The following is a 17251-nucleotide window of genomic DNA, read 5'->3' as shown; positions in this document are numbered from 1 at the left end:
CAAACTGAATTTCTATAAATTAAAAATATTATTGTATGGATAAATATGGAGGTGGACTGTCATGTAGTATTGTGTTAAAATGAAAAAAAAAACATGTGATTTATCTTATTTATAGTTTGGATTTTGTTTCCCTTAAATTAATAAAATCTAAAGTGATAGACTATGGTAAAATGATTAACAACGTAGAAAATTACAGCTTCTAAAAATTAGACAGATCCAACACTTTACTTAATCTTATTAAATGACTTCCAATTTAACAAAATAGATTTATGTTTAGAACAGAAAAATATTTTTAAATTAAAATTAAGTTAGAAATTGAAATAACTGTGCATGAATGTTTAGTTTAATTAACTAGGAAAAAAATCAAATAGTAAGGGTTTCAGATGTTATAAAAAGTTTGAAGTCCTGCATTGAAGAATTAATAAGCATATTGTACAACTATATTTAAAACTTTTATCAAAGGTACAGAGAGTGCTTTAATTTTAATTCTCTTCCTGTATCTAATTAATAAACCACACCCAAACAAACATTTTGGAAGGATGGAAAAAAGGCAGGTTTTCAGAACCTGTTTTTTTGGTTCTTTTAAAATTAGCTACTTGTTACTTAGTTATTTTCAGAAGAAAAAATTGTTGAAAATTAATGTTTTCTAAAGTCCTTACTAGTTGACAAACTATATTATTAGCTTCATTGTTGATTGGGTAGTAACATACTTCCCATCTTATTTAATAAAAATAACATGTTTATTACAACATATATATTTATTTTTTGATCATTTATTTTTTATAGCAGATAATCTGAATTTTAATAATATAAATGTGAACATTAATGACAACTTAACTCAGCTAGTAAATGCTGTAAGTAATTTTGATAACACATTGATGCAATTTACAAATCATTTTAATGGTAAGTGAAAGAGGTAAAAATATGCTATGTTTGCTTAATGAATTTGGATATAGTGTTGGATTAACCCTATATTTTTCATAAAGACTGTGCTATAAATAATTTAAAACAGCTAATTTTTTTATTCAATTATATATTAACAATAATCTAGTTGAATCTTCTCTAATTCAATCTTTTTATGCTTTTTTAATGACATTTCCGTGTATCTTAATGCAGTTTTATTTTAAATCTCTTTTTTAAACGCTTTAAATATTAAGTGAATACCCAATCTGTTTTCTTCCAGTGCTAAACTCATTTACCATGATGAAAATTTTGATTAAAATTCTGAAAAATATTTCCACTGAACCTTTTTTATTCAAATTTTATTCCCTTAGATATTTGACCTGAGAATTATTTATAATCAACTTTAGAAAAAGATGAGGTTTTCAATTCGATCCTTACGATCCTTATTGTTTTTTTTTTGTTTTTTTTTTTTTTTATTACCAACATTCAGTGTTCATGTATAATTTTGTAATGGTTGAACCATTTTGTTTTTGTTTGAAAAGCAATTTTTCCTGTTGGTCCAATGTAAAGTACATCAAAGTCATCTAAGAACGTTTTTAGAAATTAGCAAAAATCAAAAAAAATTATTTGTTGCAAGGTTCTGATCCTGAAGTTTGAAAGGTATGCTGTGTGTTTCTGGGTGGGTTAATAAATAAAAACTTTTGCTTTAATTAAAAAAAAAAAAAAACACACATCAACTAGGCAGAGCTCATAGTTTATGCATTTCTGCCAGTGATCTATCACCATTTGATTTGTTTAGTACTCCACCCACCGGGTTGGTCTAGTGGTGAACGCATCTTCCCAAATCAGCTGATTTGGAAGGCGAGAGTTCCAGCGTTCAAGTCCTAGTAAAGCCAGTTATTTTTACACGGATTTGAATACTAGATCGTGGATACCGGTGTTCTTTGGTGGTTAGGTTTCAATTAACCACACATCTCAGGAATGGTCGAATTGAGAATGTACAAGACTACACTTCATTTACACTCATACATATCATCCTCATTCATCCTCTGAAGTATTATCTAAACGGTAGTTACCGGAAGCTAAACAGGAAAGGAAAGAAAGAAGTACTTTAGGCTCCAAAGAAAATCCTTCTAAGATTTTCACTTCATTTGAAGCAACATACACTTGACTTTCACAAAAATCTTTTTGCCATCAATTATAGCTGTATTAGGTATAGTGCCTTGTAATTTGTGTACCACTACTACAGCCTATAATTAGCGGAGCCGTTTGACATTCAACATTCCCATATCTTTCAGTGGGTTTTTACTTTTTTTTTGGATAATTATATCACCATGTAAACTTCAAAGTTAGTGTGTGGGAATATGAAGTGGAAATTTTGTAGCATATAAAAAACACCATGCCTGACCAGGATTTGAACCCGGTACCTCCAGATGAAAGGCTGAGATGTTACATTTTCCATCAAGGAGATCAAATTGGAAAGTCACAATGACAAGCAATATTGAAATCGCCATCTGCATTTTTTGCATGATAACCAATGGTGTCATCATCAAATTGAATTAAAATAGCATCTTTCTACTCACCATCTTCTGACTGGTCTCTTCTAACAGCTGGCCATTTGAATTTCTTGACTATACACATACCTTTATTTACAAGACTGTTACTGTCAGATATGTTATGGTAGAACATTACTCGCAACTCTGTAGCTAGTTTTATTGAGTATGAAGGACATCACAATTATTGTTGACATAGTTTGGAATTACATTTGATGTTTTTTCTGTATGTAGCAGCTTCCTGGGATTCATCAATTGTATGTAGCTGCTGTCATTTTTAAGAGAAAAAAAAACTTTTTTTTTCATATATTGTACTGAAAAGGAAAAGATGATCATTTTTCCTAGAAGTTTGCATTCTGGTCATTTCTTTAGGTTAGCGCCAAATTATAAATGAATTACAATTACAATTAGATTACAAAATTACAAGTGTACATAATTTGTTTGAATTTGGCATCAACTTCAAAAAATAAATTTCAAAGATTGGATTGCGAGCGTAGTGAAAAATTATTTTTTCCTTCTATTGAAATGTTTTTTTTTTAAATAGTTATTTGCTAAACTTATCAATATCCATAGCATGTAAATTAATAAAATAAATGGAAAACTTTATAATTTGTATTTAACCCTATCACAGTCTTTCACAAAAACTAATATGTGGGTGAATAAAATTTAAATGGTAATTTGCTAGCTTTGAGCCGGCTTTGTTAGCTCCTTCACTCTTTTCTGTCGTCAGTACAGCCATGAGTGAGCAAGAGGTTTCGTTGTATGTTTTACAAGGTATAATCTTAAAGTTTTTAACCAATGAAAACATTAAACTTGCGGAAATTTTAATTTGTTTAAAGGTACCTTGTTTAGTGGGTATCGGCTATAGGAGTGCTCAATCCATTATCATTGATCATCTTGGCTTTAGAAAAATTAGTGCTCAATGGGTTCCAAAGTTGTTGACCAAAAATCAAAAATAGGTCAGATTGGAGAGATCTGTGAGAGACTTCTGAATCGATTTTGGCAAGAAGGGGTTGATTTTGAGGCATATCATCACATGTGATGAAACATGGGTCCATCATTACACTCCAGAGTTAAAAATGGCGAGTAAGGAGGAGCAAAGGAAGGATGAGAGGTGCCCATTGAAGGCCAGAACCCATCTATCAGCTGAAAAAATTCTTGCAAAAATCTTTCTTGACTCTAGGGGAGTTTTACTCATTGATTTTCTCTACAATCAACGAACTGTGAATGCAGCTTACTATTGTCAGCTGCTACAGTCAACAAAAGCTGAAACAAGATGGGGTATGACCATCAGAGATGTCATCCTTCTCCATGACAACACTAGGCTGCATACTGCAATTTTCACATGGGATATATTTGAAAAAATGCACTGGGAAACCCTTGACCACCCTCTCTACACTTCAGATTTGCCTCCCTGTGACTATTTTTTGTTTGTACCTTTGAAAGAATCACTTGGAAGGGAACAATTCGAAAACAATGAAGATGACGAGGAGCACATGCGCAATTGGTTGACGACTCGTCCTCAAACCTTTTGCAAACAGGGAATATTCAAGCTTCCAAATCATTGGCAAAAGTGTGTAGTTTGTTCAGGAGAATATATAGAGAAATGATGAAGATATGAATGTGTATATTATTTATCAATAATTTTATAAAAAGAAAAATTGCCATTTATATTTGATTCACCCTCATAGTAATGAGAAAACTTGGAAAATTTAAAACATTTTTTTGTTTTAAGATAGATAGTGAAGATTTTTCAGTTTTTTATACTGCTACTAATAAATGTTAAAATAAAACTTACCAGCTGAAGTTTTACCAAAATTCACGTAGAATATGATAGTTATCATATCCCAGCAGAGCCTATCCTTTATTTGTCTAAATTTTTTTTTTTACTGAATCTCCCTTACTTCACAAAAGCAAGTCAACATTCCATATATTTTCTTACCAAATTGTTAATAAATTACCATGACAAAACACAATCATCCAATCATTTGTATAAAATTTTACTCTAGTTTTATTTTTACTTCTTTACACTTGGGAGATCTCAAAACATCAAGATGTGTAAAACAATCTAAATTACAACCCACTATAATACTTACCTTATTATAAGTATTCTAACTATAATCTGTTATCTGTAATTGCCAAAATAATAAAACTGTAAGTGGGATATTATCTGTGGAGGATAATTTTATAACAAAATATTAGGTTTATATGTTTTTTTTAAATTTTCATCCTGATAAAATTCTATTTCTAAACATTTAAATTTTATTTTATCCATTGCATGGGACAATAGCATGCGACATAGCAAAACAACAATTTTTTTTTTATAATACAGGAATAGTTATTGGTTTTCCTCACTGCTTCATAAGTTTACATTTTGGTTCATTGCATGTTAAAATGCTGCTTTTATTTAATCTTTTGGTTACATTGCTTACTAATATATTTATATTATAAATATGTATAGCTGAAAAATATGTATCAGTAGTAATTACTGGTTTGTGTAGTAGGTTTACGATGCTCAGTTTTTCTCAGCATTTCATTCTTTTATATATATATTATATATATAATATAATAATATAAATGAATGAACATCAAGGATTATAAGTCAGCATTTTTCCTTGAATCTGCCAAAGTAAAAGAATATTACTTGTATAAAACCTGACCGAGCTAAGCAAACACTTAGCTCCATAGTCAGTACACTTCTTTGTTGAAATAAACATGATTTTAATGATATCTTGTTGACTTGTTGACCACAAGCTGATTTATTGAAACTTGCCGGTAATGGGTATGTCAATCTTCACCATTTACACAGCTGTCAATGTGTAGGTTCTGAGATTCAATCCCAAGCAGTATTTCAGAAAATGAGCAGTATACATTGACGGATTACAGTATTTTACACAGATTCATAGAAACTTAAAAAGTTTTCTATTTTTATCCACAGTCACTATACTGAAAAAGAAAATTACTGAATTAGCATATTCTAGCTGCTTTAATAATTCCTGGTTATATTATATTAATGAAAAAAGTTCATATTGACATAGATTTGAAGAAATTCTTTGTATTTTTAGTTACAGCTAGTAAAAAATTTGCTCTGATTTCTAGTCCATCAATAAAATGAAACTATAATGAAATTGTTGTCACACAGCAACTTTTTTTTAAAGATTGCATTTAATATTGAAATATGTGTAATATCTGGGAGTAAGTGAAATTTATTTGTAAATTAATACTTATTTCATGGAAGAAACTAAGTTTATGCCTATATTTCAACAAAGCTTACTAGTATTTCTTCGTGGATAGTTTGTGTTTTTGTCATAAATTACTAAAGTAAATCTTAAAAGACTAATTTATTATTATCGATACTTCAGTTGATCTCCCATCTAACCACCAATTATAAAAATTATTGAAGTGGTACATATAGTTAACAAAAAATAATTTTTTAGTCATTGCTAGAGATTTTTTTTCATAAAAAACTTCTTAACCCCAATTCTGTAATTTAAAAATATGTTTATGCTACAATTTTATGTTACTTCTAAATCATCAAATTGTAAAACAGTTGTCATAAATAAACATTATAGAATGTAATGTTTTCTTTCACTTTTATTATGTTCATTGTGAGCTTAAAAAGTGTAATAATACAGTCTTTGCTAAAAAAAAATAGTAACTTATTCTTTAAAAATAACAATACCCATCCTTACCTAACTAGTCAACAGAACTGTTTTCATATAATTCAACACATCATTTCAACTTATAATTAATAGCCATGTTTTACTTCTGTGGCATTGATAAGTTTTTGAACATATTAAAAATTCTCACCAATTTATTTAGAATACAATTAAAAGATTTTCTTTTACAGAAACAATATTACTGAGTCAGTGTATCTCATAGAAAATTCTTTTTAAAAAATCATGATTTTTCTGCATCCCGTTCAACAATTTTTTAATTGTGAATTGTTTTATAATAATTTTTTATATCCTATATATTTAAATTATTTACATTTTAAATCATTTTTATGGACTTTAATCCTTTGTATATTTTATTGTATAATTTATCTTATTATAGCATTATCTATTTAAGTACCAATCAGAATAGAAAATTATTTTATAGGGAAGCGTACTTTTTACCAGTTGCAGTGTTATATTTTTTGTTGCCTAATTTTTTCTACATGAATTTCTTTTTTTATTAGATTTTATTTTACAGATATTATGAGGCTTGTTTTTAAAGTAATATTTGTTTTGCATCTGCCGCCTACATACATGATGTAAACAGACTGCACTTACATAGTTCAGTTATTTCAATCAACTGTCAGATTTTAGCAACATTAGTTTTGTAATTTTATTGTTTATGTTCATCCATTTGTAATGAGTGCTACAATCTGTGATCCTGCAAAGTGTGAAGTATATGAAATAAACCAATCTTTGGCAATTTTTTGCAAAAAACAATTCTGTGGCTGAAATTCACAAGCAAATTTGTGATGTTTACATGCTGAATATTGTAAATAGTGCTAAAATAAGACAGTCATGCCATTCATTTTAAGGGTCAGTGAACAACCTTCTTGTTGAAGAATGTAGCGGCCAGCTATATTGCAGAACATTAAAAAATCTTAGAAGAGCTAAAAGGATTTTGTTTTTGCATGATAATTCCTGATTGCACACAACATATCAGACAGTGAGACAGTCAGAAAAATTTAGTTGAAAAATCTTGAATCATTCTTCCTATAGCCCTGGTTTAGCTCCCAGTAATTTGTTTTCTTTTTCTTCATTGTAAACAGTGGCTTATATCATAAAGATTTGACAAATGAAAAAAATGATGTTACTGTGTGGTTTAAGTCAACTGATGGCAGAATTTTTTGAAGAAGAAATAAAGAAGCCAGTGAAATGCTATGAAAAATCTGTTAAAACTGAAGGCAGCTGTATAGAAAAGTAGTAAATAAATGTAGTTTTGCATCAATAATAAAGTTTGTTCATATTTTTCAGTTTTGTTTTAATTTTACAATGGAGTTAACTTTAAATATATGCCTGATGTATTTTTATTTCAACTTTTTTGTGTTAGACTTTTATTTATAGTTTCCATGTAATTTTTTTTCAGTTAAAAATTTATTGAATCGCTAATGAATACCTGTAATGTTACCTGGGTAGCATTTTATTACACCAGCTATCTGAGAATTAAAATACTTACACAACACCACACATAATTTACCTTTCTCCCATAAACATTAACGTTAGAAATACTTTTTATTATATTAGAACAATGAAAATAATTTTCTATTTTATATTATTTTTTGTAATCTACTTGACAAGATCATTTTAAAATTTGACTTAACCTGAAAATTCTTTGCCTTTATTGGGAATTCAACCCAAACCAAAGCCTCTGGACCAAACCCAAATCCAATCTCAGGTGTTTATAAAAAAAAAAATAATGTTGATTGTTTAAATGTTTTCTTCTTTTTTTCAGGTGATGGTGCAATACCATCGACATCAATGAATCCGCAATCATTTCGTAACAACATTCAAAAGAACAAGAAGCTTTTAAGCGGTTTTCAGAATGTATAAATACTGATGTCGATGATCATTTAGATCTTACTCTGGAACAAGAAAAACAATTTTTAATGCAGTATCTCTCTTTGCTATCATAATTAATTAAAAAAATAAATAAAAGAAGAGAAAAGGCATTTTTAAATACTATAACATGTTCATGTACTATAAAATGTTCAGTTTTAATGATTTTTGTCTTTTTTTTTTAACTTTTTATATTTCTGTATTTATATTTTCTCTCCATATATGTATAGCGAAGCAGTATGATGTATGGTTATTAAAGAAACCAAACTGGTTCTATAACTAAAATTTATAGAAAAAAGATATTGTTAAGATTTTATCTTCTATTCGTACACCAGTACTGCTGTTGTAACTCTCAAAATAGTACTCTAAATAATCTTCTAAAAACCTTTTCAACAAGGCTCATGCGAAAAGTTTAGTTTAAGTATATAATTATGCGTGTAAGTTTACAGATTTAATAACACAAAAATACTTATTAAAATCATTGTGTACAAGTTTAGTATATAAAGTCTGTATTCATAACGTTCAAGCTACGGAGAACAACTACACGCCTGCACTGCTGGGAAGTGACTGCTGTTTCCCGTAAATCGTTGCACTTCCTTCCACTCATTCACAAGAATCTCCAACATAGTAGATACTTCCTTAACTGATTTAGGAATGACTTAACGATCAATCACACCAAATATTGGGGAAATTTTAATGTGAAATTCATACATAACACTGATAAACATAATTTTTGTTTCCTAACATGCGATACATGATTTTAATCTGTTTTTTGATGCTGAAAACGAATATGAACTCAGAATCTTTCTATCATCCACCATTTTTGAAAAAAATTTAAATTTTTATTAATGGATTTTTTTTTCATTTTTCAATGAATAGTTAGCATTTTAGGCTACTAGACATTCTTGAAAAAATAAATTATAAAAAACATAGCTGGAACATGTTTGAAAGTTATAGCTATTTTGTTAGGCATGTATATACTAAGTACACATGTTTCCTTTGCGAATGGGACATCCGAGGTAGGGATAAACATTATGTAACCAAAGAGTAGAAGAAATGAGACAACTTAACTTCAAATGGGAAAAATATTATTCATGAGCCCTTAGTTGAATCCAAAAAAATATTTTTACCCCGTCTCCATATCAAGCTCTAGGACTAATGAAAAATTTTAATAGCAGTGAAGAAGGATAGTCCTGGATTTTTGTACATCAGGCAGAAATTTCCAAATGTAAGTGAAGGAAAAATTAAAGAAGGAATATTTGTTGGTTCTCAAATAAGAGAGTTGGTCAAAGATGATGTGTTAGTATTAAATAATGTAGAAATTGCAGCTTTGGCTTCATTTAAAGACGTTTGCAAAACTTTTCTTGGCAAACAAAAATCCGACAAGTACCACCATATTGTTAATCAACTTCTTACTTCATACAGAGCTATGGGATGTAATATATCTTTGAAAATGCATTTCCTCCACTCGCATCTGGATTTTTTCCCAGACAACCTCGGAGACGTAAGTGATGAACACTGTGAACATTTCCACCAAGACATTTCGGTCTTGGAAAGCCATTCCATTCCATTTGGTGATGGAAAGCCGTTATAAAGTGAAATAGAATACTAACATGCAGGCCAGTTACTGTTGGACATTAATTCGGGATGTGCCTGAGGCTATTTATAAAAGAAAAGCGTCAGCAAAATCATTCTAACACAAGTATGGCATTGCAAAATTATAAATTTTACAGATTTTAACTATATTTTCCCTTATTTTTTTTTTGAAGCGTAATTTATTTAAAACTAAGGGTAATAGAAAAATTGTATTTACAGATCTGTGTTGTACGCAATAAAGCAGTTCAAGATATGGTATCACACTTAGAGAAACATTAAAAAAAATTTTGTCTATCAGTGTAATTATTTGAAACAAAGAAAACTCATCATATTATTAATATTAGTAGTAGTAGTAGTAGTAGTAGTAGTATCTCAGTAGTAGTGGTAGTAATAGTAATAGTTTAACCTGTTTAAAATTATAATAAAATATTTCACCTGATTTATAACAAATTATATAATTGTTAGATTTTGCATGTACATATGTATTTAGTCCAAACGTAAATTTAAAAAAAAAATACTCTTACAATCTAAGGATCCTGAATTATGATAGAAAATATATGTACTTCATTTTTATTCATCGAAGAAAAAATAAATAAGGTAACTAGGATTTTAAGTTTGTTCATTTTTGTGCTGTTAGTTAATTCTGTATCTTCAATAAAAATTAAGGAAACCTTTTCAATTGACTTCTCTTTATTTATCATATCGGTTTTCTGAGATATTTTTTTTTCAATCACAATCTACAAAGTTTAAATACTTACCATCATGACACAAAAAATAAACAGCATTTAAAGGGTAAAACATTGATGTTAACCATTTGGTCTCTGTATGAAAATAAAAAAAAAATTACAACGTAGAAATTTTATTTGTAGTAATGTTTCTTACTTATATGAATCTGATTAATATTAAAAATCTCATCAAACATTAAAAATAGCTGAATCGCAGTTTACTGCTGCTGCCAGTCAGATAAAAATTTATTCATTATAAAACTAATTTTTGTTTGTTTAAGGGTTAAATCTTGTCGACCAAAATAAGTTGATGATACATTTAAAAAAAAAAACACATTTTATTTAAAAGGAATCTTAGTAAAAATTACTTTAATATGGTCTATATTATGAAGATTCCTGGCTTATACATAAGAAATTGGTTGTTTTTATATGAAATTTACATGAAAAATCATACATAACTGATTATCTTGAATGAGTTTTTTAATTTTTTTTTTTTTTTGCTTGATGAAATTCGCTACAGAAACTCGAAGCTTGTGTGTAGGAATATGAAATGTAATTTCTGTAGCGTATGAAAAATGCCATGCCTGACTGGGATACAAACCCAGGACCTGTGGATGAAAGGATTATGTATTATTTTTAAATAATAAAAAAGAAAAGTTAATAAATTATGATATTTATAAAAAAACAAAAATTTCATAAATAATATTTTTTTATTACACCCAATATTATTACAGTTTTATATTATACTAATAAACTAATGTATTATATATATTTATATCTTTTGCTTTAAAAAACGACTAACTTTTATTTTATTAAAATTAACACCAGGTTATAATCAATAATCTCATTATGATCGTATTCATCTACTATGTCAACAACAAAGCACATAAAGTTTAAGTAGTTTTTAGAAATGTTGCTTGGTTACTCCAGATGAATACTTACTAGTAGTTGTGGTTAAAATGGTAGATTACTGGATAGATCACACAGAATACTGATATCATAATAGAGATTTGAATATAAAACAAGTTATGTTATGGTGTGAGATATTAATGAGATACTATTAAGTATTTAAGTAGTTTTTAGAAATGTTGCTTGGTTACTCCAGATGAATACTTACTAGTAGTTGTGGTTAAAATGGTAGATTACTGGATAGATCACACAGAATACTGATATCATAATAGAGATTTGAATATAAAACAAGTTGTTATGGTGTGAGATATTAATGAGATACTATTACGTTATTCTTCTTTGACAAAATATATATATATATTATGAAAGAGGTAAAAATAATTAATGAATGATTATAAATTATAAAATTCTCTGATATAAAACTGTTTAACATTAGAAGAATTTTATTCAATTTTAGTGTAGATGAGTTTATAGTACAAATTGATGATATTTAAATAGTGTAATATTATGAGTTATTAATAAATAGCGCAATGTATTTTATTGTATGATGCACTATATATATTTTATGTTATTGATGTTAACACTTAATTGTTCGTTAATATTAATAAGCTACAATGATCCAATATTATAAAGCCAGCTCTATATTGATGCTTGACTGGTAAAAAAAGTTCTTTCTCTTTTATTTAAACATTAGGAATACAACAGTGGATTTATTTTTACCAAATGATGAATATTTTAAATTAATGAGAAATTTTACCCAAAATTATATATATATTGACCTTAAAATGTACAGCTGCATTACTGAACCTTTATGCAGATGTTAAACAGTATTTTATATTTGTATCTTTTAAAAATTATGTTAAATCTAATAAATTTTTATAGTATTGTTTTTTATTTTTTTTTTTTACTTTATATACATACTTCTAACATGAAATTTTAAAAAAAGGGTCTTCGTAATAAGCTATTGTTTTATTCTTTTGCCTTATTTAAGAATATTCTGTAATCTGATTCAGACATATACAAGATCTATAAATAAAGTAATGAGTAATGGCTCAGAAAAACGTTTTATTTACAATCCAGTTATACATGGACTCTATCATCTTTGAAATAGTTCCTTTGGGAAGCCACACAACACTTCAAATGGTTTTTCCACTCTTCATAGCAGTGTTGAAACTCAGAAACTGGAATATCCTTCAGATGGTCGGTTATATCTTTTTTATGTTTTCTACTGTTCCAAGATGGTGTCTTTGGGATGTTTTATTTCCTGTCGGGAACAGGAAAACGTCGCAGGAACTCAGGTCAGGTGAATAAGGTAATTGAGAAACTACAGGAATGTTTTTCTTTGCAAAAAACTCATTAATTGAGAGTGTAGTGTGACAAGGTGCATTGTCTTGATGCAGTTGCCTTTGATGGCCTCACGCAGCCAATTCTTTTCCACAGTCATTCAAGAATTTCTCAGTAAACCTATTGATTTACAGTCTGTCCTGTAGGCAAAAATTCCTTATGGACAATGCCATTACTATCGAAGAAACAAATTAGCATGGTTTTGCTTTTTTGGAACATGGTGAGTTTGAAGTTTGCCACTTCTTGCTCTGGCATTTTGTTTTTGGGTCGTACTCAAATATCCAAGATTCATCAACAGTAATAACAATTTTTTTTAGAAAATCAGGATTAGTTTCAATTCATCCTAGAAAATCGCTACACACTTCCACCCTGTTATTTTTCTGTTCAACAGTGAGGTTTTTTGGGACCAATTTTGCATAAATTTTTTCATGTCCAATTCGTTTGTCAAAATTTGATGCACTGTGTGTGGTTCAAATTCAATTATTCTGCAATCATTCTGATAGTTAATCGCCGGTTGTACCTTATAAAGTCTTTGATTCGCTCAACATTGTCACTTTCTGATGTTAACAGTCTTCCAGAGCATGGACCATCCGCAACTGATTCCCGGACATATGAAAATCCTTTAAACCACCTAAAAACTTGGGCTCATAACAGAATGTCATCTCCATATGCCCTTTTCAATTTTTAAAAAGTTTCAGTCGCAGTCTCACCGAATTTAACACAAAACTTAATAACACAACATTGCTCATAATTAGTATAATTCATTTTTGTAACGCACAACAAAACTCATTTCACGAAAAGTTTTTTTTTACATCTCACATGACAGCAATAGACTAAAAATATTAATATATAATATAAATCAGCTGTTCATATAACCATATGTTTACTAGTAACTTTACAGTGTTGCCACTTTGACTGCCAAAAATCTACTCTATTTACAGACCTCATATATTTTTATATCTTCTTGTATCTTTATCATATCAAAACACATGTTAAACTGTTACAACACAACATGGACTAAAATCAAATTAAATGCTAAAGAAAGATTCTGCCAGTTTGACTTAAGTTGAGGAAACCAGTGAAATGGTTAAATTTGATTTGTCCCTTATAAATAAAATCTTGATTTACTGATTTTATACATGTTTTATAATGATTATAATAGTTAAAATCATGGTTCTGAATAGTGAAGATGAAGACTAATAGGTAACGTAATATTGTTTAGATTTTCTTTCTTTTAATTATTGAAGCATATCAATAATTATGATTTATATCAGTTTGAATTTTCATTCTGAGATTTTAGAGCATAAAATGCTTTAAAATAACAAAATATTAAAATTAATTGTCATATATATTAATAAATATATGAATCATAATACTTATATACTGTTAGTATATGTAACTATATGTGTTACTGTAACTTATATGTATTATTATTCTGTAACTTATTTGTGTTAAGTATATATGTATATTGTACCGAAGATTATAAAAAAGGTTTTAAAAAGAAAACTGAAAACATATTTTTAAATAAGCTACTGAAATTGATTACTCTTTAAGCAAGCAATGTTTTGTTATCTCTTAGATCTGTGTCTTTTTTTTCTTTAGCAAAAGCAGTTGTGTCATATACAATTAAGTTTTCATACTAAGCTGGTGAAGTCTAATCCGGTAATTGCTTTAGGAAGAGCAGGCCTAAATGTTTACGCCTTCTTGAAATCCCCAGCACAAGTTTCTTTTACTGATTTCACAAACTCACTGCAATTTTAAAAAAATAATTGTTATTTTAAAACAATATTAATATATTCAGTATTATTTACAGTATATCAGTATTATTTTATAACCATTTTTTTGTATATTTGACAATTATAAAACTCTGGAATTTATAAAAAAATATTAATCATCTCATTTAATATTTGGCTCTCTTCTTTATTTTCATTTCACATACAATCATTTTTTTTATATTTGTTCTATGAGAGGCCACAATTTTTTCCTTGCATTCTTTAAATTAATCATAGTAAGTGATTCCTATTCATCAAAATGTTAAATCTTACTATGTTGTGTAATTACTTTCAGTCTTTCATTGCGATTGCTATGCTTGTAATTTTATATATATATATTTTTTTATTTTTTTTAATGCATGTTTATTTGCATTAGAGATTAACTTATAGCAAAAGGAGTTTATTTCTAGTACAGATGCTTAAGGTCTTGATTAACTTACATATTATCATTATTCCACTTCTCAATGACTTCCATTAAGGAATTAAATTGTTATTTGTGTCCTTAAATATGTATAAAATATTAACAGTGCCTAGACTTAACTGATTGTTAGGATTATTGATAGTTTGTGTTGTTGAGTCTTATGTATTGTGTTATTCTGCCTAACTACTAAAGTTAAATCGTGCCGGTATGTGAATCGACTGACTAAACATTTTAAAACTAAATTTTTTTGTAATTGAAAAATTAATCGTAAAATTATTAATAGTTTTCAACTAAAATGGTATAATACTATTTTACCATGAACATAGACAGCTGAATTGATTTTGTATAATCTGTTATTCCTTACAATGGAATTTTAAAAATATAATCATAAATATTTATAAAAATAACAGTTATTTTAATTATTTCTAATCTACAAATTGTATAGTAACTTTTTCAAAATATATATTCATAGAGAAACTGATGGTGAAATTTTTTTATGGTAAATAAATAAAAAGATTTGTTTTTTTACTAGTACACCTGGCAATGCTTCACTATTGCTAGATTCGAGTTTATATATAGATTAAATGAACACAATTGATAGTTTGATAAAACATTAACAAAATGAACATTATGGAACTTCACATAATTTAACCTTTCCCTTTTCTTTTTCACTATCCCATTTTCCCTTTCCCCATACTCCCCTTTCCTTTTCTCCCCATCACCCTTTCCTTTCCCTATTTATCTTATTTCCCTTTCTCCCTTCTTTTATTTTTTTCTCCTTTCCCATTTCCTTTTCCTGTTTTTCTTTTTCCATTTTCCTCTTCTTCCCTTTTACCTTTTAGATTTTCCCTTTTTTCCATACATAAATCTGTCCAGTAGTTTTTTAGTCTATAGCAGATACACATATCGAAAACATTGAAATGGAATTGTAAAATATTTAGTATAGCATGTGTTGCGTTTACATCCAACAGATAATGCTGTTTTCTTAGGTATATAAATAGATTTAAGATTTTTTAAAGATTTTTAACAAATTAACATTTACATTTTTATTTATTTAGATTTAAATTCGTATTAATTTCAGGATGTATAAAATTTTTTATTTTGTGAAACGGAATAAAAACCATAATACAACATAAAGGCAGCCACTATATTTTGATACATATTCTTGGTAATGGTATTGTAACTGCGAACTTTTAGTTCCACTTTTGTGTTAAGTATATTAAATAAAAGTTAAGAATCTCATGTTTAAAGATTACATGTAATTGATTAACTTGCAGATTCAAAGATGAAAAAGTGTTGACTATACCAAAGGTACATCTGTAAGTCGTGAGGTTAAAACAAAGTTTTCTCCTTTCCATCTTGATCTAATATTTAATTATTTTAATTAATTTTACCTTCAGTCCAGTAGTTTGTCATAACTTGTTCTGAGATTTAATGTAATAATTTTACTGTAATTCTTACACTTCTCTTCAAATAAATTGAAACTTGATTTTTTTCCTATTGAATGGTATATACAAGTGACAATTCAAAATCAACCTTTTTGTGTTAGTACAAATTCTTGAGCATGGAAATTTCAAGAACAAAGACACGGGATACTGGTTTTAAATGATGTTGAGTATAATAATTTAATAGTAGGGTTATAAAAAAGGATATTTTAAATTAATATATACAATTAATTTTAAATTTTATATACCCAAAGGTTGTATTTTTGCAATATGTTTGTATTATTATTATTATTAAGTACTATTGAAAAATATGTACATTTGTATATTTTTGTATACTTGAAATGTAATTTGTTGATTAGAATTCATTATATATAAATAAACATATTTATGTATTGTTTTTCCTATTTATGTTATATTAATTATGTTTCCAAAAAACTGTTCACTTGTATAATAATTTAAAAATATTTTCAGTAAATTACTTATGAACCAAGTATTGTGCTTTGAATTATGTACCTATTAATTCATTATATTCTGAAGGTTTTATTTTATTTAGATATCTAATGGGGGTCAAAGGCATTACCATCAGTTTGTGGCCGTAGGGATCCTCAAATATTTAGAGTACTTGGCGTAACAATTCTGGGTACTCTAACTGGGTCAGACTTTCTTCAAACTGCGGAAAGGCTACATATCACATTTACATAAACCATTTCTATTACATACAGACACATTCATTAAACAATATCACAAACATACTACACCCAGGGCTTCACACTAATCTCTTTTAGAAAACTATACCAGTGGGGAAGCTTGGATGTGATAGGAAGGTCACTTTTTGATTTAAGAAGTAGCAAATGGCATATCTTGTTTGAGAGTGCATCCACTCTCTGTAAATATAAGGCAGTTCCTGTAATGGAATTTGTAAACCTTTTTGATTGAAAACTGTTACATAAGTTAACACGGGTGGCTATGAGTCCACTTGAGTGCTTACTTCACCAAGATAGGCGTTTCGGCATTAAGCCCCCTTCAGTTTA

The 17251-nt window shown here is 28.2% G+C and overlaps 2 protein-coding genes across 5 annotated transcripts in view; both read left to right on the top strand.

The window, feature by feature from the left end:
- LOC142329873 (NEDD8 ultimate buster 1-like) overlaps positions 1–12004 on the top strand; it is a 72623-nt gene extending 60619 nt beyond the window's left edge. For 2 of the 4 annotated variants that reach the window (XM_075374760.1, XM_075374761.1), the window contains exon 10: positions 787–903. The gene's annotated coding sequence lies outside the window, so the exon portion shown is untranslated. Of the gene's footprint in view, positions 1–786; positions 904–7904 lie in introns of those variants that run through there. The other 2 variants (XM_075374757.1, XM_075374758.1) reach the window with 2 other exon arrangements.
- LOC142330640 (rapamycin-insensitive companion of mTOR-like) overlaps positions 1–17251 on the top strand; it is a 56512-nt gene that overhangs the window by 13808 nt on the left and 25453 nt on the right. Inside the window, exon 4 of the mRNA XM_075376084.1 lies at positions 7905–7996. Within this exon, the coding sequence (XP_075232199.1) occupies positions 7905–7996 (92 nt within the window). The remainder of the gene's footprint in view (positions 1–7904; positions 7997–17251) is intronic.

Source organism: Lycorma delicatula, chromosome 9 (genome assembly GCF_047948215.1).
Source record: "Lycorma delicatula isolate Av1 chromosome 9, ASM4794821v1, whole genome shotgun sequence".
Lineage (NCBI taxonomy): Eukaryota > Metazoa > Arthropoda > Insecta > Hemiptera > Fulgoridae > Lycorma > Lycorma delicatula.
Note: the sequence above shows the minus strand (reverse complement) of the source record. Positions and strands in the feature narration are given on the sequence as shown.